General features: G+C 44.0%; 2 protein-coding genes across 4 annotated transcripts in view; one reads left to right on the forward strand and one right to left on the reverse strand.

The window, feature by feature from the left end:
- Nucleotides 1–12,489, forward strand: part of LOC126292035 (amyloid-beta-like protein) — a 1,795,419-nt gene that overhangs the window by 1,224,870 nt on the left and 558,060 nt on the right. The gene's annotated exons all lie outside the window — the stretch shown is intronic.
- The window catches only part of LOC126292038 (uncharacterized), a 56,645-nt gene that overhangs the window by 31,442 nt on the left and 12,714 nt on the right, over nt 1–12,489 (reverse strand). For all 3 annotated transcript variants that reach the window (XM_049985832.1, XM_049985831.1, XM_049985830.1), the window contains exon 4: nt 10,145–10,234. In XM_049985832.1, coding sequence (XP_049841789.1) covers nt 10,145–10,234 — 90 coding nt within the window. The remainder of the gene's footprint in view (nt 1–10,144; nt 10,235–12,489) is intronic.

Consider the following 12,489-nt stretch of genomic DNA (forward strand, 5'->3'; position numbering starts at 1 on the left):
CATAAGTTCATGGCGTGTAGAAAATAAATTAACGCTAAACCACCACAATAATCATTTTTTTTTACACTTTCTACCACACAATTCAACAAAACCTGACGTTCTAATTTCACAGAACGAGCATCTTAGTACTGAAACTGAATAGTTCAAATTTCTAGGTCTTCAAATAGATTGTAAACTGTTGTGGAAAGCCCACGTTCAGGATCTTGTTCAAAGAGTTAATGCTACCATTTTCACTATTCGAATGGTATATGAAGTACGTGATGGTTCGACACTAAGAGTAGTCTACTTTGCTTATTTTCAGTCTCTTATATCGCGTGATATATTTTGGTGTGAATCTTCCCATTGTCAAAGGATATTTTTGGCTCAGAAACGGGTAGTTTGGCCAATCCGAGGTGTAAATTTGCGAACCTCTTATCGACCCCTGTTCACTAGTCTGGGTACTCGGACATTGGTCTCTCAATATTCCTAGAGCCACTCTGCAGCAATTCTGGACGTGTGGCTCAAAAATGGCTCTGGGCACTATGGGACTTAACTTCTGAGGTCATCAGTCCCATAGAACTTAGAACTACTTAAACCTAACTAACCTAAGGACATCCCACTCATCCATGCCCGAGGCAGAATTCGAACCTGCGACCGTATCTGGTCGTGTGGGATGTCTCATTGTACAGCTGGATCTTCCCTAGTCAGTCGGAATGCGCAGTGAACATGAATGGATGTAGGTGATCAGACAGGATGCTCACGTACATGTCACCTGTCAAAGTTATATCTAGACGTATCAGGAGCTCCATATCATTCCAAAGGCACACACATCACAGCATTACAGAGCCTCCACCAGCTTGAACAGTCCACTGCTGACATGCAGGGCCCATGGATGCATGAGTTGTCTCCATACCCATACACGTCCATTCACTCGATACAATTTGAAACGAGACTCGACCGACGAGGCAACATATTTCCATTCATCAACGGTCCGATGTCGGTGTTGAGGGGCCCAGCCGAGGCGTAAAGTATTTTGTCGTGCAGTCGTCTAAGGTATCATCAAGGGTACACGAGTGGGCCTTCAGCTTCGAAAGGCCGAATCGAAGATGTTGGACGCTGCTACTTACTGGCCCAACATTGAAATCTGCAGCAGTTTACGGAAGGTTTGCATTTCTGTCACGCTGGACTATTTTCTTCAGTTGTCGTTGGTCCCATTGTTGCAGGATCTTTTTCTGGCCGTAGCGATGTCAAAGATTTGATGTTTTACCAGATTCCTGATTTTCATGGTACACTCGTGAAATGGTCGTACGGGAAAACCCTACCTCGAAGATGCTGTGTCTCGTCGCCTGTGCCCGAATTGTAACACTATGATCGAACTCACTCAAATCTTGATAACCTGCCATTGCAGGAGCAGTAACCGATCTAGTAACTGCGCCAAACACTTGTTGTCTTACATAGGCGTTGTAGACCGCAGCACCATATTTTGCCTGTTTACACATCTCTGTAATTGAAGAGTTTCTTTGGCGCTTCAGTGTATTAGCCGTTCCTTAAAGAACACGCTCAGAGCGTCGTTGCGCGAAAGTGGTAGGGAGACACCCTAGAACAACAGACACCACGCAGAATGTTAGAACCCCGCACAACTTCTAAGTCGTTTGGGTTGCCGCGAGCTCCGTCTCTACGGAACAGACAGTTGGCTACGGCAGAGTTACTCCCAGGGCAGGACGCGGCGTGCATGGCAAAGGTGGTTGTCGTTGACGTGGCACTCTCTTCCTGCCTCTGGAGGACACGTGACTAAATTGGACGTGCATTAATCCCTTCCTCAAGGCAGCTATTAAGGCCGGATGGCGAGCCTAGAGGAGCAGTTCCATTGCACCTAGCAACCAACCAGGTCTCCACTACGTTTCCCTTTGTACTCCTCCACCATCGCCCGCTCCAGCACACCACCTTCTCCGTCTGGACTCTCAGCGTAATCAGCGATGTGCTATGTGCGACTTGGTATAATTTCTACAGTTTTTTCTTCATTGACAAGATAGTGCCAAGACTTTACCTGTGCTTCTATCCTTACCGGACTTTTCGAGGCTGCATGACTATCGATACTTATGATTGCTTTGATGTGGCCCGCCACGAGCCTTCTCATCTCAGAGTAGCACTTGCAACCTACATTCTCAATGTTTTGTTGTATGTTTCCCAATCTCAGTCTTCATGTAAAATTTTTACCCTTTACAGCTCCCTCTAGTACCATGGAACTTACTCCTCGATCTCATGACCCGATGTCATAACAGATGGTTAGCACACTGGACTCGCATTCGGGAGGACGTCGGTTCAATCACGCGTCCGGCCATCCTGGTTTAGGTTTTCCGTGATTTCCTTAAATCGCTCCAGTTAAATGCCGGGATGGTTCCTTTGAAAGGGCACGGCCGACTTCCTTCCCCGTCCTTCCCTAATCCGATGAGACAGATGACGTCGCTGTTTGGTCTCTTCCCCCAAACAATCCAATCATAACAGATGTAACACCCTGTCCCTTCTTCTTGTCAATGTTTGCCATATTTTCTTTCCCTCGTCGATTCTGAGGTGAACCCGCTCATCACTTATCTTCTCACTCCACCTTATTTTCAACACTGTTTTGTAGCACCACATGTCAAGTCCTTCGATTCTCTTCTATTCCAATATTCCCAAGGTTCATGTTTCACTACTATACAGTCCTCCAAACGTACATTGTCCAAAATTTCGTTCTCAAATTATGTCCTACTGTATGTTTAAGAGTAGTATACTTTTCTTGGCCAGGAATGTTCATTTTGTCAGTTCTAGTTTGCTGTTTATGTCCTCCTTGCTCCGTCCGTCATGGGTTTTTTGCTGCGTAGGTAGCAAAGTTCCTTAACCTTGTCTTCTCGCTGTTCTTATATCTGCAGCCTCTCATTACTTTCGTCTTCTTTCTATTTACTCTCAATCTATATTCTGTAGACATTAGACTCTTCATTGCAATCAACATATCCTGCAATTCTGCTTCATTTTTACTGAGGTAGCAATGTCATCAGCAAATCTTCACCGACTAAATAGTGCCAAGACTTGACTTTGCGCTTCTATCCTTGACGGATAGACTGCTGGACCATCGGTGCTTTCCTGTGATGTACTAATGAAAAAATATGTTGAAACTGTTTTGCTTTCACTACTTAAATTAGAATAAGCACTTTATTTTCAAAATCCAAGACCTGAGAAATCTTCTTCGTACTGAACTTCATTCAGATTACAAGATTTGGCTGATTTAAAGAGTATTGCGATTAATGCCACATGTTGAGAAACTCAGTTATTTGTGTTTTGGATTCAGGAACTCTGAGGTTGTTTGTCATTGAAGAACTGTTGTTTCTTCGTTTGTGGAAGAACTTTGTTTAATTTCAGACTTAAAACAGTTTTACCTCCATAATACATTGAGGATTTTGTTAAAGTTGTGTTAGGAAAATAAACTTGTGGTATTGTGACTACTTGCCTCTTTAGTGGATGCCTCCGTGGGACCGAACACATTACCTACCTGGTATGAATTCAAGACTGGCGAGAAGTATTGACGCTGGTCGAACGACGGTTTTGTAACCTAACTACGTCGTGGATGTACTACAGTTCCTGAGGATTCTTTCAGTCAATATCAGTTTGGCATTTGCCTTACGAACTTCGATGAATGTGAGTGTTCCACATTAAATGGTTCCTTCAGCTCAAAATTATCGTTTATTCAATTTCGTTCTTCAGCCTGAATTTGAAATCGTGTGCCAGTCGCTTCCATCCTCACCGTTTCCGCATCTTTCTTACTTACGGAGTGGAGAATTTCTATGCGAGTTATTAAGCCCACGGTTAACCGGTAAACTACTTGGTCTGTATGAAGATGGCATCTGTTCTTTCGGAAGGCTAACCGGCTGATTACCTTCTTCAGTGCGGATGCACACGATTTGCCTGAACTCTTATGGGACTCGGGGGATTGTCTGCCGCGAGTAATGGGTATAATGGCACGGGCACTACGGGTGTAGTGTCTGGACTATGAGTTGAGAATGTGTGTCTCGCGGGGAGCGTGCCAGCGATAAATGCCTGTAATCGCATTGTCCTCCGTGCCGTCGGTGGCTCAGATGGATAGAGCGTCTGCCATGTAAGCAGGAGATCCCGTGTTCGAGTCCCGGTCGGGGCACACATTTTCAACTGTCCCCGTTGATGTATATCAACACTCGTCAGCAGCTAATGGTATTGATTTAATTGTAATTTCATACTTAGTCTGCGGTCCGTCGTGTATAAATTTGGTGTAGAGAGTTATCCTTCTGGTTTCTTCTATGTGTGTGTGTAAATTGTTGGTACGAAAGTGTATATGCGTGTAATTTGATGACTCCTTCATTTTTACTTATTCTGTATTCCGGCCGTCTCTTGAGATATGATTTATGAAGTGGGTACTGTATTATGAATGTCTGGCATTCCCTTGCAATTTTGATTTTTAATTGATGTTGCTGTGTAATTTAATCCGTAAATAAATGTTCAGTGGTTTCTCAATTGCGATTCTAACGTTGCTTACCAATGCAACCCATCCAGCTCTTCAGGGTGGCATTTCACAGCCATCTGCTTATCAGTCACTATTTTATTTTTAATATTTTATTTCATGTTGATCTGAGAGTCTTTATTTTAGATTTAATTAAGTGCTAAGAGATACCTTTCCCGAAGTTCAGTTTAATCTTAATTGATTTAACTGTTCATCAACTTACAAATTTAATTCGATTGAGACTTACTCTGTACAAACGAGCATTAGGCTCGCTTTTGACCTGACCGTTTACTAGGATGTGTTACTTCAAAACGGATGGGAATTATTTACTAGGAACTCTTCAGGCCAGCCACAAAACTTGTCCGATACTCTGTACGCTAGAATTTTATTCGTTGAATGAAAGTGCACAACAGTCTCGAAATCCTTCTGAATGGAATCAACTTCAGCGCCGGTATCTGTTGCCTTCTGTATTTCATGGACGGAGACAACGCGATTCTTCGTCGTTCAGAATTGTATGATAGCAATAGTAGCCTCTCCGACAGGAAACCACTGTATTGTATAATACCGGCCGGAGTGGCCGAGCGGCTCTAGGCGCTACAGTCTGGAACCGCGTGACCGCTACGGTCGCAGGTTCGAATCCTGCCTCGGGCATGGATGTGTGTGATATCCTTAGGTTAGTTAGGTTTAAGTAGTTCTAAGTTCTAGGGGACTGATGACCTCAGAAGTTAAGTCCCATAGTGCCCAGAGCCATTTGATTTTTGTTGTATAATGGTGCATTGTTTTCCTACACTTCCACCAGCTCAGCATGGATTAGTGTTGCGACGAATTACCCGCACGATACTCCCACTTACTGGGAGGCGCCACCATTTTTGTTTTTCTTTCACGCCATGTGTCTCAGTTCATTGAGTACTGCTTGAGTGAAATTCCAAACTGCAAATCTGTCTCGTGATGAGGTTCGGTGTTAAGATCCTTGAAGTGTAGGAGACGGAAGTGTTAGCGTCGCTGCAGCAGGTGTCTCGACCGCGACTGCAACACTTCATGTCTGCCACTCGTCGGAAAATGGCGGCGGAGCAGTTAGGCTGCGTCAAGGTTTTGTTAAGTTTTGTATTTGTGGGCGAGAATTAGTCGAATGCGATCAGAATAGCCCGGGAGTCAGGTACAAAATCACAATAATTGAAGTATACGAAATAAAATCGTCTAACTGCTAAAGGGCTAGCGTTAGGACGTTCAGGCTGCACTACTGCCCACGGCGTAACATGGGCGTTAGTATGCGCTGTGCGGTTTGGTTTAGCGACGAACCACACTTTCATTTGCATGGGTTCGTCAATAAGCAAAACTGGCGCGTATGGGAGGGGGGACTGAGAATCCGCATTTCGAGATCGAGAAGTCTCTTCACCTTCCAGAGGTGACTGTGTGTCCAGTCACGGAATAATCGGTGCGATATTCCTTGATGGCACGATGGCTACCGAATGGTACTTTAAGGTTTTGGAAGATGATTTCATCCCCATTATCCAAAGTGACCCTGATTTCGAAAATATGTGGTTCATGCAAGACAGAACTCGACCCCACCGAAGCAGTTGAGTCTTTAATGTCCTGGAGGAGCACTTTGGCGACCGCATTCTGGCTATGGGTACCAGAGGTCACTGGCATGAGCCTCGATTATCCAGCATATTCTGATTTTGTGGGGCTATATTAAAGAGAGGGTGTAAAGCAATAACCCCAAAACCATTGCTGAGCTGAAGGCAACGGTCTTGCTGCACTGGATACACCGGTTCCCGTGAGATCACCAAAGTTAAGCGCTGTCGGCCGTGGCCGGCACTTGGATGGTTGACCATCCAGGCCGCCATGCGCTGTTGCCATTTTTCTGGGTGCACTCAGCCTCGTGATGACAACTGAGCAGCTACTCGATCGAATAGTAGCGACTCCGGTCACAGAAAACCATCATAACTACCGGGAGAGCAATGCGCTGACCACACGCCCCTCCTATCCGCATCCAATCTGAGGATGACACGGCGGTCGGATGGTCCCGATGGGCCACTTGTGGCCTGAAGACGGAGTGCATTGCTGAGCTGAAAACAGCCATTCTGGAGGTCATCGACAGCATCGATGTTCTGACACTTCAGCGGGTCACGCAGAATTTCGCTGTTCGTCTGCGTCAAATCATCGCCATGGTTGGCAAGCATATCGAACATGTCATAACATAAATCCGAAAATCTGTAGTGACGTTTATATGATCGAATAAAAGTGTGTGCACGCCTTAGTCTGTTACTAATTTACATTTTTTCCCACATTGTTCAATAATAGTCAATACTCCACCCCACTAAGTGAAGATCGTGAGCGAGTTTCTGGACAGCAAAGGATCACGGTCCTGTATCACCCACCTTATTCGCTGGATTTGGCCCTAGCCGACTTGTGGTTGTTCGCCAAATCGAAGATGGTAATGAAAGGACATAAAAAAATTGTACTGCAACAGTAAACGCAGTTCCAAAGAAAAGAGTGCAGTGACCATTTCAATAAACATTTAAAAAGATTTCAGCTCTGTATTGATTCAAGGGTATTGTGAATAGATAGTGATTTTTTGAACACAATCCACGGTTTTTGTTTTCCATAGCCACAGTCCTAACAGAAGAACTCGGACTTCTTTGTATAGTCATGTGTTACGATACTTTGCCATGTGGTTTTCACTGTATACTGGGACTGCAGAAACGCACCTGTTCCAAAAAAATAAACAATAAAAAGAAGAAAAAATGTGCTCTTAATTTTTTTGTAGGTGATAATTGAACCGAACGAAGTGGCGCAGTGGTTAGCAGAACTGGAAATGTATTTCGAAAGACGATGGTTCAATTCCAAATTTAGGTTTTCCGTTATTTCACTAAATCGCACCTGGCGAATGCCGGCATTGTTCCTTTGAAGAGGCGTAGTTGATTTTATTTCCACAACCTTTTGTAATACGAACTTGTGCTCCATCTAGTATGACCCCGCTTCCTTCGAAGTGATAGTTGAAACCGTATGATTACCCCTGGTAAAATGAACATTGTCATGACTGATAATTACACTGAGATGACAAAAGTCATGGGGTAGCGATATGCGCATATATAGATGGCGGTAGTATCGCACGCTCAAGGTGTAAATGGGCAGTGCATTGGCGGAACAGTCACTTGTACTTACGTGATTCATGTGAAAAGATTTCCGACCTGATTAAGACTGCACGACAGGAACTTATACTTGGAGCTAGGCCCAAGGGACTTCCTGTTTCGGGAATCGTTAGGGAATTCAAAATTCAAGGCGAGGGGTGTGCAGAGGCTCTAACTCTCAACACAGCCAGCGCAGTGGCCAGTGACTTTCACTTATCGACCGAGAGCAGCGGCGTTTGAGTAGAATTTTCATGGCTGACAGACAAGCAAAGCGACGCGAAATAACTGCAGAAATCGATGTCGGACGTACGACGAACGTATCCTTTAGGACAGTGCGGCGAAATGGGGCGTCGATCGGCCAGGCCAGCAGTCGACCGACGTGTCTTTGCTGCCACCACGACATAGCGTACACAATCTCTCCTTGGCTCGTGACCATATAGGTTGGGTCCTGGACAACACTAAAACCGTGGCGTGGTGCAGATATCACAAAGCCATGGACCCGAGTTGTCAACAAGGAACTGTGCAAGCTGCTGGTGGCTCCATAACGGTGTGGCCTGTGTTTACATGGAATGGACTGTGTCAACTGGTCCAAATGCAACGATCATCGACTGGAAACGGTTATGTTGGACTACTTGGAGACCTTATACAGCTACACTGCTGCCCATTAAAATTGCTACACCAAGAAGAAATGCAGACGATAAACGCGCATTCATTGGACAGATATATTATACTAAAACTGACATGTGATCACATTTTCCGGCGATTTGGGTGCATAGATCCTGAGAAATCAGTACCCAGAACAACTACCTTGATACGCCTGGGCATTGAGTCAAACAGAGCTTGGATGGCATGTCCAGATACAGCTGCCCATGCAGCTTCAACACGATACCACAGTTCATTAAGAATAGTGACCGGCGTGTTGTGACGAGCCAGTTGCTCGGCCACCATTGACCAGACGTTTTCAATTGTTGAGAGATCTGGAGAATGTGCTGGCCAGGGCAGCAGTCGAACATTTTCTGTATCCAGAAAGGCCCCTACAGGACCTGCAAAGTGCGGGTCGTAACACATCGGAAATGTAACATCCTCTGTTCAAAGTACCGTCAATGCGAACAAGAGGTGACCGAGACGTGTAACCAATGGCACCACATACCATCACGCCGGGTGATACGCCAATATGGCGATGACGAATACACGCTGCCAATGTGCGTTCACCGCGATGTCACCAAACACGGATGCGACCATCATGATGCTGTAAACAGAATCTAGATTCACCCGAGAAAATGACGTTTTGCCATTCGTGCACCCAGGTTCGTCGTTGAGTACACCATCGCAGGCGCTCCTATCTGTGATGCAGCGTCAAGGGTAACCGCAGCCATGGTCTCCGAGCTGATAGTCCATGCTGTTGCAAACGTCATCGAACTGTTCGTGCAGATGGTTGTTGTCTTGCAAACGTCCCCATCTGTTGACTCAGGGACCGGGACGTGGCTGCAAGATCCGTTACAGCCATGCGGATAAGATGCCTGTCATCTCGACTGCTAGTGATACGAGGCCGTTGGGATCCAGCACGGCGTTCCGTATTACCCTCCTGAACCCACCGATTCCATATTATGCTAACAGTAATTGGATCTCGAGCAAATCGAGCAGCAATGTCGCGATACGATAAACCGCAATCGCGGTAAGCTTCAATCCGACCTTTATCAAAGTCGGAAACGTGATGGTACGCATTTCTCCTCCTTACACGAGGTACCACAACAACGTTTCACCAGGAAACGCCGGTCAGCTGCTGTTTGTATATGAGAAATCGGTAGGAAACTTCCCTCATGTCAGCACGTTGTAGGTGGAGCCATCGGCGCCAACCTTGTGTGAATGCTCTCGTAAGCTAATCATTTGCATATCGCAGCATCTTCTTACTGTCGGTTAAATTTCGCGTTTGTAGCACGTCATCTTCGTGGTGTAGCAATTTTAATAGCCAGTAGTGTGTATTAATGCGCTTCATGTTCCCAAATAACGATGGGCTTTCTATGAATGACAGTGCTCCATGTCATCGGGCCACATTTGTTCCTGATCGCTTTCAAGAACATCCTGGACAATTCGAGAGAACGATTTGACCGTCTAGATCGCCCGATATGGGCCCCATCGAACATTTATGTGACGTAATGGAGAGGTCAGTTTGTGCACAAAATCCTTCACTGGGAAAACATTCGCAATTATGGACGGCCTTGATGGCAATGATTCTGCTGCGAACTTCCAACGACTTGTTGAGTCCATGCCTTGATGTGTTGCTTCAGTATGCCGGGAAAAACGAGGACCGACGCAGTACTGCGGAGTACCCAATGACTTTCGTCACCTCGGTCTATGGTTCACAATCTCACTCGCCTCTCTTTTTTTCAATGCACTAAATTTTTTTTTTTCCAACAGAATATTATACGTAATTTTCTGAACTGAGTGCATGCCAGTAAAATAACAGACTGGATACAGATGACAGTAAATGAAGCGGAATGAACATGGCCAGTAGAACACTTACCTCGCTGTGGGTTGTAGGTGTCGTAGTCATAGTAATCGTAGTCATAGGTATGACGCACGGGTGGGGGTTCTGTTACTATCACGGTTTCATCTGTGGACATAAAAGATAAGTTGGTTAACCTCTCTCTCTCTCTCTCTCTCTCTCTCTCTCTCTCTCTCTCTCGCACACACACACACACACACACACACACACACACACACACACACACACACACACACAATTATTACATCTTTGAATCCCTGACGCGAAGCGAAGATTTCAGAGTGAAGCAGTAACGGTAATTCTATACGTGGTAGGTAGTATGGGCTAAAGTTGTGAAAATACGACGTTCTGGAAGTCACACTTTCTCAACCAAGTGTTACTAATGACAAGTCTTGTGCACTGTACTTTCACTGCAATGATTCCTGTTTTCTGACCTGCTTCACTTGGTGCATTTCTCCCAGCGGATAGGTCAGTGGTCATGCGTTTGCCACTGGATTGTCTTTTAGGGAAAACTGGTCGCGCTGTTCAGCCCACAGAACGAGACCGTAATCGAGGCTGTGATTATCAGCATCAGCGGTTGTCAAACGTTTTAACGAAAGAGCCAAAGCTGAAAGTGTATCGCAACACCTCGGACCGCATAAGAACAGGAATTTCCACTGCCACACGTAACGCGTTCGCTTCCCACCAAATGCCGGAAGAAACTCATTAAATCATACCTAAATGGAAGAGTGCAGAAAGTTGAAATAAGCAGTTCACATGATATGCAAAAACAAACTGGTGATTTCTCATATTGGGGAACAATCAAGAATGGGGTGCCACAAGGTTCGGTCTTGGGTCCTCTGCTGTTCTTGATATGTATTAATGACTTGCTATTTTATATTCACGAAGATGCAAAGTTGGTACTTTTTGCCTATGATATAAGTATAGCTATCACACCCAACAGACAATAATTAGCTGATGAAATTGTAAACGATGATTTTCAGAAAATTATTAAGTGGTTCTCTGCAATTGGGCTTTCATTAAACTTTGACAAAACACAGTCTATACAGCTCCACGCACTAAATGAAATGACACCATTAATGAATATAGACTTCGATCAGAAATCGGCAGATAAGGTAGAATAGTCAAAATTTCTAGGTGTAAGCAGTGATGAGGGGTTGAACTGGAAAAAACACACTGAAGATCTCCTGAAATGTTTGAATTCAGCTACTTATCCTATTAGGGTCATTGTACATTTTGGCGATATACAACTCAGTAAATTAACTTACCACGCCTATTTTCATTCTCTGCTTTCGTATGGCCTCATAATCTGGGGTAACTCATAATTGAGTGAAAGAGTGTTCATTGCACAAAAGCGTGTAAACATAATAATTGCTGGAGCTCATCCAAGATCATCCTGCAGACATTTATTTAAAGAGCTAGGGATCTTCACTGTAGCCTCACAATAATTATATATTCACTTATAAAATTTATCAACAATCCGAACGAATTCAAAAGTAATAGCAGTGTACATGGCTACAACACTAGGAGAAAGGATGATCTTCACTACTCAAGGTTAAATCTAACTTTGGCTCAGAAGGGGGGAAATTATGCAGCCACAAAAGTCTTTGGTCCCTTGCCTAATAGTATCAAAAGCCTGACATATAACCATATAACATATAAAGGAAATCAAAAGAATTTCTGAATGGCAACTCCTTCTACTCATTAGATGAATTTCTGGATATAGTAAGTGGGTAATTTCCCCATCCCCACCCCCCAAAAAAAATGTAAAAAAATATTAAGTGTCCTGTAATATTTTGTGTGATGTAATATCTTGTCTTGATACCTTTTATTAACCTGACACGTTCCACATCAATACTAAATGTCTACTATGAAACAAGTACTAACTGTCGTATTCATTATCTATGAAACAAGTAATATTCTAATGTACTACTCAAGGTTAAATCTAACTTTGGCTCAGAAGGGGGGAAATTATGCAGCCACAAAAGTCCTTGGTCCCTTACCTAATAGTATCAAAAGCCTGACATATAACCATATAACATATAAAGGAAATCAAAAGAATTTCTGAATGGCAACTCCTTCTACTCATTAGATGAATTTCTGGATATAGTAAGTGGGTAATTTCCCCATCCCCACCCCCCAAAAAAAATGTAAAAAAATATTAAGTGTCCTGTAATATTTTGTGTGATGTAATATCTTGTCTTGATACCTTTTATTAACCTGACACGTTCCACATCAATACTAAATGTCTACTATGAAACAAGTACTAACTGTCGTATTCATTATCTATGAAACAAGTAATATTCTAATGTACTACTCAAGGTTAAATCTAACTTTGGCTCAGAAGGGGGGAAATTATGCAG

The sequence above is a fragment of the Schistocerca gregaria genome, chromosome 9 (genome assembly GCF_023897955.1).
Source record: "Schistocerca gregaria isolate iqSchGreg1 chromosome 9, iqSchGreg1.2, whole genome shotgun sequence".
NCBI lineage: Eukaryota > Metazoa > Arthropoda > Insecta > Orthoptera > Acrididae > Schistocerca > Schistocerca gregaria.